The 21,175-nt window shown below is 39.3% G+C and overlaps 2 protein-coding genes across 5 annotated transcripts in view; one reads left to right on the plus strand and one right to left on the minus strand.

The window, feature by feature from the left end:
- The first annotated feature begins 8,412 nt into the window (after positions 1 to 8,412).
- Creb1 (cAMP responsive element binding protein 1) overlaps positions 8,413 to 21,175 on the plus strand; it is a 59,770-nt gene continuing 47,007 nt past the window's right edge. For 2 of the 4 annotated variants that reach the window (XM_020172234.2, XM_020172235.2), the window contains exon 1: positions 8,498 to 8,635. The gene's annotated coding sequence lies outside the window, so the exon portion shown is untranslated. Of the gene's footprint in view, positions 8,636 to 21,175 lie in introns of all 4 variants that reach the window. The other 2 variants (XM_074071568.1, XM_020172236.2) reach the window with 2 other exon arrangements.
- LOC109691947 (thymosin beta-10-like) lies at positions 16,889 to 17,516 on the minus strand. Its single transcript, XM_074071572.1, has one exon. The coding sequence runs from the start codon at positions 17,080 to 17,082 to the stop codon at positions 16,969 to 16,971; it is 114 nt and encodes a 37-aa protein (XP_073927673.1). The 5' UTR covers positions 17,083 to 17,516; the 3' UTR covers positions 16,889 to 16,968.

Below are 21,175 nucleotides of genomic sequence, written 5' to 3' on the forward strand. Positions count from 1 at the left end.
GAGCTCAGCTAAAGAGCAGTAGCTCCTGAAGCCAAGAAGAAGAAGGGGTTTGGAAGAGAGTTTCAAAGAACCTGATTATTTGCCTAGGAAGAGTAACAAGGTATCTTGGAGGCCAGTTAGCTTGATTCTTGTATCATGCATGAAAGCAGCAATAAAGCTAATACCAGAAGAAAGTGCTTAGGTTACTATCATGCTGCAGAATGCTGGAATAACACTGATGGAGTTACAATTACTTTGCTTTCTTTTCAAAGCAAAGCCCTCCCCCCTCTTTGTCCTACAATCAGGCTGGGAAGGACAGCGGTGAAGAGTGCATGCTCTGCAGCCAGTCAGACAGCCTGCGTTGACATCCTGACTGCCACTGTGAGCTAAGACCTCAGACATATTTCCTCTCTGGCTTCAGGTTACTCATCTGTAAAATGTTCTTAATATTTTCCTCACTGAGTTTATTATGAGGATTAAATTAGTTAATACATGAAAGAGAATTTAGAACAGTGTCTGGCACAGAGTAAACATTCAATAACTCTTTACTTGTTGCCATAATATTGTTTTAAATTGCCAACCATGGGCCTTTTGCAATTTCCAGGAAGGATAATAGGCCATTTGACTTTGTTTATGGCATTGTTTTCAGTCATGTGGATAATGTAGAAGTACCTTACCATCTGCTACTGGAAATAATAATTAAAAGCAACCAGAATCTTGCTGATTGCTTTTTCAGTTCTGACCCTGAGATGTGGAGAGACCAGAGAGCTTTCCTCATCTCTTTCACACTATAATGGAACCAAAACAGAAATGGCAAAGTGTAGCCATGTTGAAATCAGTCCAACAAGAAGGTAATACCTTGGCAGAGCAACCGTGATTCAGGCTGCAATACAGAAGCTCAGTCTTTATAAATACACCCAGACGTGATCATTCTGAAGAAGACCTGCTTATGCAAACCAAATGCCCAGGAGAATAAATCTGGAATTTCAATTGAATTCACTCAACAAATATTTAAGTATTAACTATTTACCAAGCATCCCTCTAGATGTTAAAGCAGTGAAAAAAAGAGACAAAAATCCCTGACCCAGAAGGTATAGATAATAAATACAATAAATGAGTTAATATATGGAATACCAGAAAGCGAGAGGTGCTATGGAGAAAAAAACAGAAAAGGGAGAGAAGGAGAACAAAGAAAAAGAGAGGTAAGGTATAGGGTGAACAATTTTTACTGTGTAGTAAAGAAAGGCCTCAAGGAAGTGGAGCAGGTGAGCAAAGGTCTGAGGAGGTGAGGAAGACGTGAATGTTTCAGAAAGGAACATTCAGGAGGAGAAAGAATCAACAAGTTCAAAGTCCCTTAGGAAAGACTATGTCCAAAGTGTTTGAGGATCAACAAGGAGGTTATTGTGACTAAACAGAGACTGGTAGGAGGATAACAGTAAAAGTGAAATCAGATCAATCATGGGGTCTCAGGACTAATCTAAGAGTGTTAGCTTTTACTGAGAGAGAAGGGGAGCTGCTGGAAAATTTTGAACAGAGTTATGGTATGGACTGCTTTTGTTTTAAAGGGCCTGTTCTGGCTGCTGTGTTGAAAACAGAATGAAGTCTCAGAGTGGCTGGCAGAAAACCCTAGTAAAGGTGATAGTGGCTTGCATAGTGGCACTATCAGTGGAGATGCAGATAAGTTACATATTTTGTGAGAGAGCATTAGGAGATGACAACAAACTGGATGTATGATTTTAAAAAGTTACTGAGGCTAGGCTGTGACTTAGTGGTAGAGGACTTGCCTAGCATGTGTGAAGCCCTAAATTCAATCTTTAGCACTGCAAAGAGAAAAAAAATAGTTTCTGAGATGGTCTCAGCAGTCCATTGATGGAGTTGCCATCAACTCCATAGAGTTGATAGAGAAAGCTTTTACAGACAAGGGGAGCCAGAAATTTAGATTTGGATATGATAAAATAGAGAGGTTTATTAAACAACCAAGCAGAGATGCTGAAGTACTTGAATATACAGGTCTGGATTAGAGACTGCAGAGTTGTGAGCATGCTTATATTTAAAGCCATAGACTGAGTTAGAGCACTAAAGGAGAAGTGTAGGAACAGAAGGAAAGCAACCCAAGGGCAGAGTATCAGGATAGTCCAATATTAAGGGTCAATAAGCATAGGAGATTGAGAACAATGGTATAGAACTGAAACCAGGAGACTAAAGTGCCCTACAAGCTAAGTGAAGAAAGTGTGCAGGGAGGGGAGAGGTCAGCTGTGTCAAAGTCTGTTGCTAGGTGAGGCGAGACAGAGACTGGGAACTGACCACTGCATCCAACAACATGGAGAACAGGCATAGTGGAATTCCGGGCATGAGAGCTAGCTGGAGTAGGTTTCACAGAAAATGGGAGAAAGGAATTAGGACAATGAATATAGAACTCTTACAAGGATATTTACTGTAAAGGAGGCAAAAATTGGTAAAGTAGCTGTAAGGGGAAATAGAAGCCAAGAGTTTCTGATTTGCTGGGGCATTTCTACAATAAATTAATATTAAGATTTGATATATTAATTTACATGGGTAACTAACTGGCAAACATACCAGGAGTACTTATGAGCAGACTGGTGTTTTTTCTTCTCTGTAATCACAAGATTACTTAGTGAGCATTGAGAGTAGCACCATCTTGCACTGATTTCAACTATGCAGAGTTTCAAGCATTTATCGACACTGCAGAGGAAGAAGTGCTGAGTGGATCAAATGCTTGAATCAGCTAGGAAGGGCATACTCCCTTGCCCAGGGCTGAAGAAACATTGACCATCCACTCACTCTCACTCAAGAAACATAACTGAGCACCTATTAGGTGCCAGATTCTAGTGATGCAAGTTCAGCAAACAAACTTTGCCTTCAGAGAGCTCACAGGTCAATAAAGTATATAGACACATGAATAACTGTCAAAGGAGTAACAATGAATTAAGTAGTTTACTATTCAGTAGTAGAGACATTTGGGTCATTCATTTTTGCCATTACAATTACAAGGATTTCAACTGATTCCTCATCTGGAAATATTTACTAATAGCTATTATATTAAGATAGCTGTAGAAAATCTTACCAAATAAGAAATCCATTATACACTTCATCATTTTAATTGAAAGGAGCAATCAAGAAAATAAAACTAAAAGACAGGCAAGTTGGGAATATACATATGTATACATACATATATATGTACATATATACATATGTATACATACATATATATGTACATGTATACATATATATGTATACATATGCATATATACATGGAGCAAGGGAGAGAGAGAGAGAGAGAGAGAGAGCATATTTATAATGTCAAAGCATGGCTCCAAAGATACTGCATTTTAGAATTCATATTTTAGCAGAGGAAATAGTCAACATTAAATATAAAAAGTAGTAAATTAGTATGTTTGAAGGTAAGACCCATAGGAAAAAGGAAAACAAAGAGTCTTAATAGGGTAAAGGTATTCCAGAAAACTGGTATGTACATGGGGTGGCAGAGATGAGTGTCAAATTGCAATTTTAAGTCATATGATCAAAGCCTCGTGAGAATTTCACATCTTGTCAGTAAAAAGAAGAAGAAATTAACTCTGGCTGTTTGGAAAATAAGACTTTAAAACACTGAGCCATCCAAGGTGCCAAAGATTGAAGTGTGGCTGATGTGTGGCAAGGGAAGATGTATGGGGGTCTTCTTCATTTTTTGGTTTTTTTTTGGTAATGGTGGTACTGGAGTTTGAACTCAGGACCTTGTGCTTGCTAGACAGGTGCTCTAGCACTTGAGCCACTTCCCCATCCCCCATCATAGGGGCCTTCTTTAAGTTGCTATTGCAGAAATCCAGGTAAGACATGAAGGTATAGTGGAACTTGCTCACTTGTACTGGTAATAATTGGTCACTTTGGGGATATACTTTGAAGGTACCAAAGTTTTCTGATGGAATAAAGGTAGGAGAAAGGAGGGCTCTAAGTGTAAGCCAAAAGTTTTAACTTCAGTAATTAAAATGGGAAAGGCTACAGGTATAGAAGATATAGTAGATATCTATTGCATCTCATATCACAAGTGATATAAGCCCTTTGGCCACTGCCCCACTACTAATGGCCAACTGACCTCAGGCTTAGCCACTGCCTACAGGAGTTCGGAGACCAGATAAAATGTGTGCATGTGTGCACTGGGGAAGGGGAAAGTAACGTAACATTCTTTTTGATTGAATCTTGACCTCTCCCAATTCACTGCTTTTCCCCACCATTTTTTCATTGGGATTCTACTCTGTAAGCAAATAGTAACACAGGAGATTTTGGCTTAGGTTCTGCTTTCTGGAAGAAGATAAGCTAAGACAATATCTAAGTGGATATGTGGGTAGGAGTTTAAATGAGTCTGGCATTTGGGAGAGCAATTTGGGAATATGTGATTTTTAGTGTTGTCAGTGTAAACATAGTATTTACAATCAGACTAGTTGAGAACACAAAGGAGTGAACAGTAAGATAAATGACTCAACGTAGAAAAGATGGAGATTTTAGTACCTTTGAGAGTAGAGACGATGTGTTTTATTCAATTATCTCCTCAGTTTCTGGAAAAGTGCATGGCACAAAGTTGATACTTCACAGATATTTTTAGGTAAACGAAATAGGTCATCATGGCCTTGGGGTTAGGTAGGAAAGAAAATCAAGTCATGAGGGGTAATGAACTAGGACAGGCAGCGTTCATGGAACTTGAACCCTGAAAACTAGGTTCAACAGCAGAAGCAAGGGAGAAAAATAGCAGAAAAAGGAAGCCGTGGTTAGAGAAATGCTTTCAAATACTACATTCTCCTTGAAGCCTTTTATAATCATCTCATGAGACCCTCCTCCTTCCTGGGCCTCTTTAAAGATACTTATCTATCTCTTACTGTGTCAAGTTATGTTCATGTGCTCTCCTCTACTCTCTTCCCAATATTCTTCAACTGAGAAACTGAACCAAAAAAAAAAAAAAAAAAAGGAGGTATCTTCCAAATCCCAAAGTCAAAAATTGAATGTTAAAACTTCAAAGTTTCTGGCTCATGCCTATGGTTTATGGAGAGGCTGAAGCAGAATACAGGAAATTTAGAGACTAGATTTTAAATCTGGAATATATCATAAATGCTTATTAAAACAACCTGGACTTGGATGAACAGAGAATTCAATGAATGAGTACAGAAGCCACTAGAGCAGAAATCAAGATTACATGGTAACTGTTTTGAATCTCACTGGTCTGATGAAGTGAGTAAGGGAAGGAAGACTGCAGTTAGAAATCTCCTAAGGTTAGCAGAGGTGATGAAATAAGGCCTACATGAAGGTCAGTGGGAATAAAAAAGAATGAACATGAAAAAAATTAAAATAAAGAAACCATATTTGGTAGGTAATAAATATAGGTTATGGGTAGATGATCCTAAGACATTGGTATCATGTACTGACCCAGGGTAAGAAAAAGAGGAGGAAGATAATGAACTTGATTTGAAAATGTATTTGACATAAGGGTGAGACATCCAGGTAAAACTAATAGTAGGCAACTTTCTTATGAACACTTTTTACATGTCATTATTCCAACTACACTTTGCATCTATTATCTCATTTACTCATCACAGTAACACTATAAGGTAGGTGCCACTATCATCTTTACTTTGCAGGTAGGGAAAATGAAGCACAAGGATAAACAATTTGTCCAAAGTCATTAGCTAATAAGTGGCAGAGCCAGTGCAATAAACTGAATGTTTGTGTTCCTCCAAAATTCATATGGTGAAATCCAAAACCCCAATGTGATGGTATAAGGAAGTAGAGCTTTTGGAAGGCAACTGGGTCATGCAGGTGGAGCCTTTATGAATAGAAATACTGCCCTAAGAAAGGAACCTTGGAGACCCCTTGACTTCTTTAGGCATCAAGAGGCTCCAAGGAGAAAAAGGCCATCAGCAGCCTGGGAGAAGGTCCTCACCAGAACCTGACCATTCTGGCAGCCTGATCTCCATCTTCCAGACTCCAGACCTGTGAGAAATAAATGTCTGTTTATAAGCCACCAAGTCTATGGTACTTTACCATAGCAGACCCAAACACTGACGGTATCAGGACTGGATCCCAAAAATTTTAAGACACTTTGCTTGGGACAACAGAGAAATTCATTATTTAATAAATATGTAATAAGCACAACAATTGTGATGTTGCTAGGGATGAGATGGGAAGGGAGAGGGAAAGCAAGTGAACCATACCGATGTCATCCTTCCAGCACAGACATTACAAGGACACTAGAAAAAATAACTACTAGTATGATAATCAGAAAAGTGATAAAATAGTTTGGTAGGACTGAAACAGAGAGTTCCCTGAAAAAGAGATGGCATGTGTAAATGCCTTGAGGTGAGAGCCTGGAAAAATAAGACTAATACAGCTGAAGTCCAAAGAGTTAGGAGAACAGTTGGAAAGGCTGGAAAAGACAAGTCCAGATAATGGAGCTTACATAGGGTTCAGTAAGCAAAAGGAAGACACTGAAAGAATTTAAGAAGGGAAGTGACATAATCAGATTTGTATTTTGAGGGTTCCTCTAGCAGCAGTGTGGCAAATGGACTGAAACAAGCCAGAGCAGTTTTGGAGGATGTACATGGGGACTACTGCAGGACTCTAAGCTTAGACTATAATGAGATGAAAGAATTCCATGGGAACAGAGAGGTCACAAATCCATTTTTTCAGGAAGCAGACAATCTAGGTGACTGATGTGTACTGGGAGTGTGCTAGGTTTCTAGCTTGTACCAAGTAGATGTGCTGAGAACGTCCTTTACTGAGCCAGGGGCTATGGGAGGAGGTTTTGGAAAGAAATATGATACACAGGTTGAGTTTGACATGCCCCAGGCATCTAAAGGACAGAAAGATTAATCTAGAGTTCAAGAGCAAGGCCTGAGTTACAGATTGGAGACTCTTTAACAGAGGGCATTTGAAGCTATTGGAAGAAGATGAGACCAGTAGGAAAGTATACATGATGGAACTCAGAAGACCAGAGCTCAGCTCAGCAGATTCTAACATAGAAGATGGATAAAGAGGACGCTAGTTGTCAAGGAACAGAGGTAAGAGGAAAACTGACAGAAGAGCATTGGAAAGAGTATATCTGGAAGAGGGAATGGCCAACCGTGTCAAATGCAGGGACAAGGTCTTTTAAAACAAGAACTGATCCCCGATCTGGATTAACAGATATAAAACTTGTTTGTGACAAATCAGAGTCGCTACAGGTGACTGGTAGGGATAGAAGCTGGACTGGAGAGGGATATGAAAGAACATCATGGGGTAAGAGACAGAGTTGGCTAGGGATTTAGGGAGGACAGAAATCTTTTCAAGAAATGAGAGACATTAGCCTAATTAAAACACTAGTCAGAAAGAGCTGGCAGAGAAGGAAAGTTGAAAAAACAAGAACAGTGTTCAGTATGGTGTCCCTGAGAAAGCAGGAAGGGCTGGGACCTAGAGCACAGGAAGGGCAACTCTTTCGGTGTAACAGAAGTCACTAAGGGGTCGAGTCCAGAGGGACAGAATTACACGACTTTGTCCAGAGAGAGGACTTTAGAGTTCAATAAAAAGGAGCATGGGGACTTAGTGGCTGGCCTTGAGAGCAACTACAGTAGTTTTGAGGCTGCGGAAGCCACACGGTCAGATTTAGGGTGGGGGTGGGTGAAGAAGACAAGGGTGCAGCAAGCCACTGCTGCGGAAAACGGCTGAGAAAAGAAATCAACACAGGATGTTGCCTGAAGAAGGGCGGGAAGGAGGGCTGAGCATATTTCGAGTCGAAGAGCAGCCTTGGTGAAGGCAGGTCGTTGTTCAGAGGCCTCCGGGGGCGGCCCCTGTAACCCAGAGCCTTGGCTGTCTGCTGCGGGGCTGAACCTCGCGAGGTGTCATGAGCTCCGCCATCGCAGTTCTCCGCTAATTCTCGCAGCGAGCAGATCGGGAAAACCATGCCCGAGGCCTCGCGAGTCCGCATCCGGCCCTGGCCCGGTCCCAGGGTGTCTGCAGAGATGCAGCCCTTTCTTGCTCCGCCCGCCCGGCTCCCGCTCTGCAGCCGCGTCCCGACCCCGGCCGCGCGTCTCCCATGTCCCCGCAAGCATTTGAAAATTCCCGGGCCCGCAGCAACCGCCCTAAAGCCCGCCGCTTTCCGGGGGTTTCCATCAAGTCGCCGGCACCCTCGGGAATTCCCCACATGGCCACACACAAACCCCGTTTCCTTCAAATTTCCGCCGCGGGGTTTTAAGTATTCGAACCCCCTCGGGTGGGGCTTGACCGGCTTCTCCGGGAACAGGTCTCAGCCCGCCTTCGCTTTTCCTCCTAGCCTAACTTCTCCACCTCGCCCGAAGGAAGCCGAAGGCGTTCGGTAAATTCCGCTGCCAGGGCGGGGGCGGGGCCGCTCGAACTGCTCCGGACCGACTTCGGCTGTTTCCGTGTGCGGCCGCTGCGCACTCGGCACTGGGCGGCGCTGGCTGGCTCCCTGGCTGCGGCTCCTCAGTCGGCGGCGGCTGCTGCTGCCTGTGGCCCGGGCGGCTGGGAGAAGCGGAGTGTTGGTGAGTGACGCGGCGGAGGTGTAGTTTGACGCGGTGTGTTACGTGGGGGAGAGAATAAAACTCCAGCGAGATCCGGGCCGCGAACGAAAGCAGTGACGGAGGAGCTTGTACCACCGGTAAGAGGAGCAGGAGGAGGAGGCAGGAGCCGGAGAGAGCCGGGGGGACGGAGGGGGGACGGGGAGGCGCCGGACACCCGCGCTCGGGGCCTTCCCCTCGCAGGAGGGGCCGCGGTAAAGATGGAGCCTCCGCCCGAGCCCCACAACATCGCCGCCGCTCGCAGCGAACAAAGAATAATGGCGGCGGACTGGAGCCAGCGGCGGCCGGGCGGCAGCGACTCTGCCTGCAGCCAGCGGCGGCGCTCATGGCGGGGGGCGGCGGGCGAGCGGCCGGGCTGGCGGGCGGGGTGAGAGCCGGCGGCCGGGGGTGTGAGCGGGCGGGCGGCCGCGGCGAGCTGGCGCCCGCGTTCCCGCCGCCGCCGCTGGGCCGGGCCGGGCCGGGTCGGATCGGGCGCGGAGCCGGGGCCGGGGCCGCCCCGGGGGAGGCCGCCCGCTCGGCACGGCTCGACCCGCCCGGGCCCGGCTGTACTCCCGGGCTGCGGCCGCCGGGTGTCCGTGGGGGGTGGAGGAGGAAGAAGGCAGGAGTTGAGGGCAGAGGAGGTGAAGGTGCCTCTGCCTTCCCGGTGGCGGCCGGGGCGGCTCGGCGAGGGGACGGGCGGCCACGTCCGACCTGCTCTCCGCGCGCTTTGTGCAATAAAGTTGGAAACCTGAGGTTTGCTCTCGTGCTGTGTTTTATTCTCGCCTGTCCCCCGCTCCCACACCGTTGGGGGAGACGCTGTTTTCTGCCCCTGGCTGCTCACTTGCCGAAACCTCGTGTTTTTTAAGGGCGTTTTTGACTCTGCCTCACCACCACCACCACCACCAGCCCTCCCCCCCCAAATAAAAAGTCGGTAGTCATGGAAATGCATTCTTTTTGAGAGGAAAGGAGTGCTAAGAAAAATATTTGGAACAACTTTTAAAAGCAACTGTTGGGATCGAGTAAAAGGGAAGCTTCGTGTTTGCAAACAGTTTCGGTTTTAACCCTTTTCAATAAGGTTAATAATCACTTCGAGGTCTCTCATCCTGAAACTCCTCGTAGAAGCGATTAGCCCGAGTACTTTTGTTTTGCATCACTTTTTTTTTTTTGCGAGGGGGTGGGGGGACCAATTTTGCCAAGGGTGTTTGAGGCGTCTGGTTTCTCCCCTTACTCCTGCGCACCCCCAACCACGTTTCACACACATTTCTGTCTGAACTTTAATGAGAAATTGGTTTAATTCGAATTATAAAAATAGGCGCTAAAAATATCCATTATTTTTCTCAAGCAGTAGGTAACCCAAGTCTGGGATTGGTGACAATTTAAGCCACAAGACTCAAGACTTTTTTCTTCACTTATTGGGGAAAGGGGCCGCAAAAAAGTCACCGACATATCAAAGATTAAAAGACATTTATAAAGGACCTGCAGTATGACCTATTTAAATTTGTCATACCTTCTCAAGAAGTTAGAATTTCATTCTAGCTTCAGTTTGCATCGGGTCTCCCTTCTAAAGATTCAGTGTAAGATACTTTTGGTTGCCACCAATGGAAATCTTGTACACAAACTGCTCATTTCCTAATTTAAAAGTAAGGCCCCAAATAGCTGTTTTAGGTGAACAGATGTAATTTTAAGAAGTTTATTGTCATTTGTAATTGAATAGTGGTTGGTACATAGGAGGCTTCTGGTTAGAAATATTGATTGGTAGAAGTAGTGTCTTCTGATTTTATGTATCCAACCCACTTTTTCAAAACCTACTTTGCATTCCTAGTATTTTAAAGACCACTTTAGGAATTTCTCATTGCCAAGAAAATTAAGAAGATAAAATACAAGGCGGTTTTCCTTAAGGATCAATTTTATTCCCAAACACTGAAGAAAGTATATATAGTATTGATGATGGTACAATACTGTTTTTTCTTAAAAGATTTCCTGCAAACTAGAAATTTTCCCCTATAGACAATATGTGAGAATGACTCTTTTCTTAGAAGATTTAAAAAAAAAGTTTTCGATGTGTTCTTTCTTCAGTTTTGACCAAAAGATCTCTTCAGTTGTATTTACAGGTTGATAATTTGTGATTATTAGCAATTTCAGGTAGAACTTTTCAAACTTTTATATTCCTTAGTGTTTGAACATTAACCTGGTACCTGGTACTAAATTGTACCTATGCACTCTCCCTGGGGTCTGTAAAAATTACAACTGGATCTTCTGTTCCTTCTCCCTGCCCCTCCTCTCCTTTGTCATGGATACATGCATTTAGAAAGATGAATTCTTTGACAGAATTCGTCTAAAGAATTAAAAAAAAAACACTTCTTTTGGAATTTACAACTCTAGTTCTAATGAATGAATTTTGAATGATTTTTTTTTTTTAACTTAAGGAAACTGAAAACTGGTCCAAAAACTCATTTTTCTTTTGTCAGAAACTCCTATTCTTGGTTAGGTCTGACCAGAAATTTTGGTTTCTTTTTATTTTTGTCTCTTATCCTAAGATTCTTTGTTTTGTTTGAGTACAATATAGTTGTAAAAAACCAAGTATGTATTTTCCACTTCACCTCATTTTAAAAACTTACAGTAAAGAACATCATTTACTTGTAACTTTAATGTTTACAATAAGATTTATAATTTTATTTACTCCATAAATACCTCAGCAGACAGCTGTAGAACTTGCTTATAGCCAGCTTGTGATAAAGTCTTGCAAACATCTTTCTTGATATTTGATCTTATTTCCTAATACGGCTTCTCATGCATAGTTAGAGCCCACATCTGAATTTAAGAATGTAGCAATTGTCAGGGAATAGAAAAATGTAGGATTTTTTTTCTTGCCCACGTGCACATTCATCTTTCCCACAGTATTACTTGAAATAATAGTTTATGGCAGTTCAAATATTTTTTTAGTATTTATTGTGACAAAGAATGTAGTTGAAAGTGTCTGGTTTGGAATAATCATGGACCTTAGTTTTCATCGTAACAATGCCAGTCCTGTCATGTGCCCACCCTCAATGAATTTTGTGACCTAGGGAAATTTTCTTATCTCTAAAATTATAATAATACCTACTTTCAGGGTTGTGAGATAAATAGAAAGTACCTTCCCTGAGGTAGGTCTTCAACTAATTATAGCTATTCATCTTAGCTTTAATTTAGCTTCCAACTTGTGAGACCTTCTGCAAGTTTCTTAACTTCTCCATACCCTACTATGTTTTATACATTGGGTCAAAGGTGCCACAAATCCAAAGATGAATTTCACTGTCTTTTTCTCAAGAAACTGTTGGGAATACAGTAACAATGCAGAATATTTGTCGTAAGAAAGCAGTCAAAGGAAAGAGATTATCTTTGATGAAGTAAAAAGCAGTATTAGCTTGCTTGCTTTTTTTTTTTTTGTAGTCTTGGTTTTGTTTTTGGAAAAAAATCATTTAGATGGTCCACAATTCAAAACGAAATATAGCAAAATTCCTGTATTCACCCAAGCATTGCCCAATTATTATTTGTCTTTTCCTGTGCAAGCAGATAGATGTATGCACTTCTGCCTTTATGCAAGTGATAGCACACTATGCACACTATCCTAAATCTTACTCCTTTCCCAGTCACCCCCTCTTCACCCACATCCCCAGCCTTATTTAATATGGCTTAGCAATTGGCTCTGTAAGTTGATGGAAAGTTTTGGTTTTTTTTTAAATAAAGTATGAAGAATTTGTTCATGTGGATATACTTGTATCAACCAGTTAGCTTATTTTATTTTTCGATTACTTTTTAAACTAAGGGAATTTGCTAGTACGCCTTTATTTCTTTAAGTGAAAAACATTACATTTGAATGAAAAATAGCAAACAGCTTGTGGCAGGAAGCTGATATTTGAACTGCTTTATTTCTTTTTTTTAGCTCCAATTTGTAACAGTTTTAGTAAAATTGTCAAGGTGAGGCAAGCTGTGTCATAAGAGGTAACTCACAAGGTTAATTTAGTCTGCTTTACCTTTCCTTCATTGAGATTCTTACAGTCCTGATCAGATTGCTTCCTTCAATTACTATTTTGGCCAAAAAGTTTATGAATTTTTCCCTCTTAATGAAAAAAAAAGACACTTTATATAGTCCTGTTTTTTTTATTCTTAGGCCTTTTTTGTGGGGTTTTTTTTTTTTGGAGGGTGGTATAGGAGTATTGTTTGAGACAGGTTCTTGCTATGTAGGCTAGGCTTGCCTTGAACTTTTTTTTATCCTCCAGCCTCAGCCTCTTGGGTGCTGGGATTACAGATATGTCCCACCATGCCTGGCTTTTTTTTTTTTTTTAAACCAGACAATTGGGCCGGAGATCAGCTCAGTTGTAGAACATCTGCCTAGCATGTGTGAGGTTTGATTACCCATCACTGCAAAAAATAAAGCAGACAACTCAGAATAATATTACCTGGTAAAGCTGTCTGGTGTCCTAACCAGCCCTACATTTATTTATTTTTTACATACTCATTAACTTACTTTGATGATTTTCCTAATATTCATGTAATTATTGAGTCTTATATTTTCTACCTTAATAGAAAAAAATCATAAGTGTTACATGTATGGCTGTTTTCTGAGCTTATAATCTTTAGTACTGAGGGGGTTTTTGTTTGTTTTTTACTGTTGGGAATCTTTGATCAACCAATTGGACCAAGTAATACACAATTTAAACTCGAGCACAAAACAAGCATCAGTACCTCTTTGTTTTTCCTTCTTAGCGCTTCAAAGCAAAGTTACGCTATAGTACATTATATTTAAAATACACTTGCTGTGGATTTTCTAAGTAACAAAAACAAAAAATAATGATTTAGCAGCAGAGACACATACCACTTATCTTTTGAAAAATGATTAGTCATTTTTTTTTAGTGCTCAAGGTGTTACAGTGTTGTTACCCATGCATACTAAAATTTTTAATGCATTTTTACCATTATTTTGAGGTTTGCCTAGTCATTTATATAAAATGTTACTAATACGTGCTATTTTTACTTGGTAAGTAATGAAGATGTACACAAAGCATGCATCGTTACAGATTTGGGGGATGGGAATGGGATAAATGATTGAAATCTGTAAAGGCAGAAAATTTTTCTCCTGGAACATTTCTGCAGCCTACCAGCAAATTAAATGGTTTCTGGATGTCATGGAATCACTAAATTGCCTCTTGGGTGGAAGTAAAGATCATTGAATTCTAAAGCAACAAACTCATCATGTGAAAATGGCTCTTTATTCTCTTGCCAATTCAATATGTCCTAAATATATAAATAAGGAAAATATTTGTGCTAGCTCAATGAATATATAAGAACCTGGCACTGGTCAGCTTACTAAAGTTATAAGAAATAAGTATAATTTTAAGCTTGTTCCACACTTTTAGATCTATAAATTTAGGTTTTTGAGATAAAACTTGGATAATACTAGCCATTTAGTTTTTCTTCACATTTAGAATGTATCACTTCCCCTTATATGTGCGTGCTCTTGTTTCAAGTTCTGGTTTTTGTTTGTTTTGCATTCTTCTCTTTGTTGTGTTAGACAAGGATATGTAAAGATATGTTTTATTATATTTTGCCCAGATGTTTGCTCACCTTTCTAGTAAAAAGTTTTTAAATGGTATAATTTTCATATTCTGGTGTTTATTCCAACAGATAAGTAGAATATAGTACCTCCAGTGATAATTATAATTTTATACATTAGTTATTAATGAATTAGTTATTAAGTGAAAAATGATCTATAATAAGTAATCAGTTCTTGAGACCATTTACACATATCTCAACTTAGTTGGGGATGGCAGGTGTGGCTTACTGGTAGGCATTTGCCTGGCTTGCCTGGGTTTGAGCCTCAGCACTATACAAAAAAAAAAAAAAGAAAAGAAAAAGTAAAACCAGTAGTATTCCTTGGTAATTTTTTTTAAATGCTTAAGTTGCTTTTTTTCAGATTTGAAGTGAAAGAAATTGTTTACCATAAATGTGACTGACCAGGTGAACAAATATAAAAAGCATCTGTCAGATTTTTCCCCTAGTGTTGGATTAATATACGATCTCTAAATAACCTTAAAGGGGCAAGGTTAGGAGAGCAGGAGGGCTAAAGGATTGATAGGTTTTTGAAAGAAGACTGACATTTGGTTGAAGAAGAGTTAAACGGAAGATAAAAAGTAATGACTTTGGTATAGGAGTGGAGGTTGGGTCTAAAAGTGTCTCCCAAAGATTAATCATCTTTGAAACATTTCTTTAATCAATTTAAGTGCATTCCTAACGCGTGGATTACCTGCATGTGAGTTTCTGGTTGTAATTATATGACGGTATAGATGTAACTAAAAAAATTTCAATGCAGTCTAGGGTCAATAAAACATTACTGTATCTTTGAGGATTTTTATCTCTGTTAAAGAGATTGATTAACATCTTGTTTTTCATCACTAAAGTAGAATAAATTTACTGGTTTTTCTGAAATACCTGTACTCTTAAAGTTATTTTCTTATGTTAGTAGCAGCTTGCATCAGTCACAGCTGTGACCAACCAGTACATTGATTTTATGTACTGCCATTTATCAACCTAATAATTTACTCATTAAATATTTTTTGGCTATCAGCTTCTTAAAGTTGGTGAACCAATCAGAAGAATGTTAACTTAGTTAGGTATTTATGGAGATAATACCTAAATGTTAAGTGAAGATTGTTTGAGTTGCTATAAAAAATAAAGCCTGAGCCATGCGCTGGTGGCTTGCACCTGTGATCCTAGCTACACAGGAGACAGAGGTCAGTAGGATCGCAATTTGAAGCCAGCATGGGCAAATAGTTTGGGAGACCTGATCTCGAAAAGCCCTTCACAAAAAAAAGGACTGGTGGAGTGGCTGAAGGTGTAGACCCTGAGTTCAAGCCCCAGTACTGTGAAAAGTAAATAATTAAAATAAATAAAACCTAAGTATATGGCTCCTGCCCTCAAAGAATGTATGGTATAGTGGGGGACTATTTCAAGGAAGAGTGACATACATGGCAGAATCAGTTCTCATTACTGTCTTGAAGAGCTTTAGAGTTTAGAAGAGAAAGTTCAGTGAAGAAAAGCTTTGTGGGATAAGTAAAATTTAAGTTGAATATGGAAGATCTTGGAAGGGTAGATGAAAGTTATGCTAGGCAGTGAAATGAACAAGAAAAATGAAGATGTTGAGGTAGAGTTAACTTGATATGCACCCAAATTGGGCAGACAGTGTTAGATTAACTATAGATCCACATTTTAAGGAATCCCAATGAGGCAGGGAGCTTTAAATTTCTTATGAGAGGAGAGAAAGATAAAAGAAACAATGTGATGAATTGTTATTAGGTTTATTAGAATACAATTTATATGCCATGCAGTCCACCCATTTGTTGTGTACAGTTCACTTGTTTTTTAGTATGTTCATAGAGTTGTGGGTGTATCACCATATCCAGTCCTAAGACATTTTCATTAGTCCAAGGGAACCCTATACTTCTTAGCCATCATCCCTTGATCTCTCTCTCTTTTTTTTTTTTTTTCTTGGTGTCTAAATTTATCTATTCTGGGCATTGCATATAAGTAGAATCATGCAATATATGTCCATTGTAATGTGCTTCTTAACATTATGCTTTCAGAGTTCATCTATGTTGTATTCATTTTTGTTGCCAAATAGTTGTTTTATAGATATCCAACATTTATTCACTAGTTACGGACATTTGGGCTTTCTGGCTGCTCATTTTCTCTTGGATGTATACCTAGGAGTGAAATGCTGGATTGTATGTTAACTGTGTTTTAATCATCTGAGGGACAACCAGGCTGTTTCCCAAAGCTACACCACCTTTTTACATTCCCACAGTAGTTTATGAGGGTTCTAATTTCTCCAACTCCTCCCTAATACTTACTATTATCTGTCTTTTTCATTATATCCATCCCAGTGAGGGCAAAGAGGTAGCTCACTTGGTTTTGATTTTCATTTCCCTAATGATATCAGGCATCTTTTCATGTGCTTATTGGGCCTTTGTGTATCTCAGAGAACTATGTGTTCAAATCCTTTGCCCGGTTTTTAAATGGGTTATTTCTCTTTTTGTTGCTGAGTTGTAATAGTTTTTTATTATTCTAGTTACAAGTCCCTTATCAGATATATGGCTCACAAATTTTTTCTCCCATTCTGCATGTTGTCGTTTAATCTTTTTTTTTTTTTTTTGCCATGCAGTGTGCTTTATTTTCATTAATAATACAGTAATTTTCTATGGCAACCTAGGACACACCAGAGAATTGGCAGTCCAATTTGGGTTTCCCTCGGAGCCCCACAGGCGAGTGGCACTGTCACGGAGTGCTCAGGTTCCATGTGGCTTGTGTTCATTGCAGGCTGCTCCTCTTCCACGTCACCGCAGGTCATAGATTTGGAGGAGGGGGGAGGGGGGACAACACAGTGGAATCCTCCCTGCGCCTAGGAACTTTCGCTCAGCTTTTCCTGTTCCATGGTCTCTCTCTCTGTCTTCGTTTTCTTCAACTTGGCCTTATGGAAGCTGGCAATGGTCCCTCTGTCCAGTCTGTCTGCCATTAAACTTCGAGCCCGGAATCTGCAGATGCTCCACTCACTTTGCTGCAGCAAGAGATCTAACTTTCTTGTGTACCTTTGAGGTACACAAGATTTTAATTTCGATGACTGCTGGTTTCTCGTTTTCTCTTTATTGCTTGTGCCTCTGGTGTCTTTTTTCTTTGTTTTTTGTCAGTATTGGGGTTTGAATTAAAGGCCTAGCACTTGCTAGGCAAGCGTTCTACTACTTGAACCACGCCCCCCACCCCTGGTATCACTTTTTGGTGGGGGGAGTTGGGAGGGTTACTTTGGATTGAACTCTGCCATTCCACCAGCCCTGATTAATTTTGAGATAGGGTCCTGTGTTACGCCTTGGGCTGGCTTCAATCTGTGATCTTCCCCTCTCTGCCTCCTGAATAGGTAGAATTACAGGCTTGAGCCACTGCACCCAGCCTAATGCCACATTTTATACAATGTAAATTCTTGTTTAATTATTAGGAACATTTTTTAAGTATCTCCGAAAGCCCAACAAACAGTAGCATTACTAGGTGAAGAATAACTGAAGCTACTGTTTATTTTGGAGTCATATTCCACCTCCCTCTGGTCTTCCCTGTTCTGTGTCCATATTCCTTTTTTTTGAGTTATTAAAAAAGCAAAGATGGAATTAGGAAAAGACAACCTTGAAGGTAGCATTTTAGTTGAATATACCTTTATTTTGACTGTTTATTGGAATTTATGGATGTCAATTTGTATTACTCATAAACTGTATTGGGAGATTAACAGTTTTAAAGCTTTATGCATGATGGGAATAGTAACTCATTTTTTACAAAAGACTAAACTGGTCTGGAGAATTTAAATGGTATAACTTGCTTTATAGGGCCTTACGGTAAGACACAGGTTTTCATTCTTTTGTAATATTCTCTCTTTGTGAAAAAAAGTTTTCAAGGTTTTTGGTTTGTTAACGGCTACCAAAATTTTTGTTCCTAAGTAATACTAGTTTTGGTTTATAAATAGCTCACTTGGAGGAAATATTCTGGCCAAGAACATGAAAAAATGTATGGATTTCATTATGTTATTAATCATATCTTTATCAGTAGACAGATTTCCATAAGTAGCTAGTTCCTGCTTTACTTTTTACATAATTCATTGTATTCCTGTCATTTCTAAACAGAACTTTGTAACTTTAAATCACTAATATTAAATAATACCTGTTTTGGAGGAAATGTATAGGTAAATTGGTCATAAGAATTAATTTATGCTTGTCAAGCTCTTTCATATATAATATGTCTTTTTTCTCTTAACAGATTGTAAACCGTTTGAAAGAAAGGTTCTTATGTGCTTTATATGTTCTCAGCACAACATTATATAAGAGGCACATAACATTTCTGGATGGTGGACTGTCGCATGATATTTCTTTAATGAAATGAGTGATTTCCTATTAAAGGGCTACAAATTTGAAAGGAAGGGTTGAAAGCAATCCTCCTTTACAGTTGGGCAGATTAAAAGAAAGCAGATATAATGTACTTTGGTCAATTAAAAGTTGTAGTTACAGTTTTCAAAAGAAAGCAGATATAATGTACTTTGGTCAATTAAAAGTTGTAGTTACAGTTTTTTATTTCTTGCAGCAGTACTGGGAATTGAACCCAGGATCTTCCTTGCGCATGCCAATTAAACACTCTAGCACTTGAACTGTGCCCCCTGCCCCTTTTGTTTTTATGTTGTTTTTGAAACAGGGTCTCCGCCACCTTTGCCCAGGCTGGCATTGGAGTTAAGATTCTCCTGCTTTGGCCTCCAGAGTATCTGGGATCACAGCTGTGTTCTATCAGGCCCATTGGGTTTATTTTTTTTAAAATGAGGAAATTAAATTCATTTTCCATAGCTTAAAAAGGTTTTGTACTTTGAGTTTTCATTAATTCTGTTCCTTTGCTAATAGAGTACTTCCCTCCTCTGAGACATGAGAATAGTATGAGATTGTGTTAATCAAAATAACTTTTCCAGAAGTTAGTGCCATGGTGGTAAAAATTAGTACATCTATTAGAAAGGTTGGAATTCGTGTTGATTCTTTCAAGATTAAAGATAAAGATACCTGAACTTGAAGTCTTTTAATCAAAACTACATTAAGAAAAACACACTGCATGACACCATAATGATGGCTGCATGTCATACTTTTGTCCACACCAATAGAATGCACAACACCAAGAGTGAACCCTAAGGCAAAGCAAATAGATGCAGACAACAATACGGATTTTATATACTATTTGATTTGCTCCGTATTGTTGTCTGCATCTCATTTATCAGTTTTATAGATTAATCATAGCCAATTTTTAAGTATAGTCTCATGTTTTGTTATCTTTTAAGTTTTTAGGCTTTTTCTTTTGCTGCCTGACTAGTAAGCAACATGCAGTTAAAATGATTTGCATGTTTCTTTATCATCTATAGTTTTATTGGTAAATATATAATAAATATAATATTAAAGGCTATGTGGTATAGCCCTGAAGTCCAGTAAATTTTCTACAAATCTCTTAACATCTCTAGTTCTCTATAAAGTCACCTAAAATCAGAATTCCTGTCTTCCGACTCTTACCATAAATATGTGCTGCCTCACTTCAGGAAGACTGAATTTTCACTTCTGTATCTGATTTGTAAATAATTCACGAAGAATGCATTTCAATTTTTTTTTCCAAAAGCTACCCAAAAACTGTTTAGGGATTGTGTCTATGGTTTGTTACTAGAGAAGTTTCTCTAAATATTGTAGAGTGGGGAAGGGGAGGGCAACAGCTTCATAAACTTAAAAAAAACTTCGTTTTCCATTGGGTGTAGTGGTTTTCATAATAGTTAGATTTTGTTAAGTAAATAGACTTGTAGGGTATAGAATTTAACTTTAGGACATACCTTCTAATTCCTTACGGTTTTAGCATTGAGCTAGTTTATGAAGCAGAACTTAAAATTTGAAGACTATCTTCACTTTTTGGTCAACATAAAAATTGCTTTTTAAAAGGTAATTGTAGGAGTTTTATAATCCTTTTTAGCTTTAAAAAATTAGCTTGAAAATCTAGTAACACTTCATACAGATTTTGCAGGGCCATTTCTTGAAAGGCTCAAAAGTGTAAAAAGCACTGAACATAGTATTAGGTGGGTATTTGGAAAGAAGAATGGGAAGAGACAGGATAAAAACGTTACCAAGTAAAATAGTGCATAGTCATGTTTGCTGCTTTGCTAACTAAGCAACACTGTCTCTTAGTGACCAGATGTATGAAAGCTTGGTTGCAGAATCAAAAGTGTCTTACCTGTACAAAAACAAGGCAAGGAAAAGAAGAAGAGCAAAAAGTTTGAGAAAGTTACAAAGCTTTCTTGTTAGAAAGATACTAACACATACTCAGAGATAACTATCATAAATCATGCAGTGTTTACATTAATCACATAACATTTCTGTTAAAATAAGCTACATGTTTTAAAAATAAACTTATGAAAGATGACATTCAAATACTCTGATAATCACAAAACTGCAATAAATCACAAAATAATATGCTGAAATTAAAGTTTTACTGAGTTAAACCCAATAAACAAACCAGGGAATTTATTTTATTAAATAACATTGAAAAGATTTTGTCTAGCAAGCATGAGGCTTTAATTCAACCTTCAGGACCACCAAAACAAACAAAAATTACCTTTGGCTGTATGTCACCCACTTTTTGGTAGTGAGGGTAGTGGTGAGATTATACTGGTATTAAGTACTAATATAAAGAATTTATGAAAGTCTTATTCAGGTCTTAGAGTTAACTTCATATTATAGCATTTCTTGCCTTATGTAGACTAGAAGCTGAAATACAGAATTGTTCTCCATTTGAGAGTGAAATATCGTGATAGAAACACAGAAAACTTTCTGGAAGGCTGTCATAGTTTGGTTTATAAGGAAAACAGTTTATTTTAGTTGATCATGCTGATTGTTCTGGCTGTGTGTGTGACCTTATGGTAAAGTATGATCAATCTAATCTAAAATTTATAGTCAGAGTTGGTTAGTGTTGAGTTGGGGGTGTGTTTTTGTACAAATACGCACATCTGACATTTGATTATTTTTTTTCCTCTCTGGTTTCAGTGGAAGTATGCTGCATTGAAC

The sequence above is a fragment of the Castor canadensis genome, chromosome 4 (genome assembly GCF_047511655.1).
Source record: "Castor canadensis chromosome 4, mCasCan1.hap1v2, whole genome shotgun sequence".
Taxonomy (NCBI): Eukaryota; Metazoa; Chordata; class Mammalia; order Rodentia; family Castoridae; genus Castor; species Castor canadensis.

Coding starts and splice junctions, on each gene's coding strand:
- LOC109691947 (XM_074071572.1), bottom strand. CDS start 17,082: ATGGCAGACAGACTGGACAGAGGGACCATTGCCAGCTTCCATAAGGCC.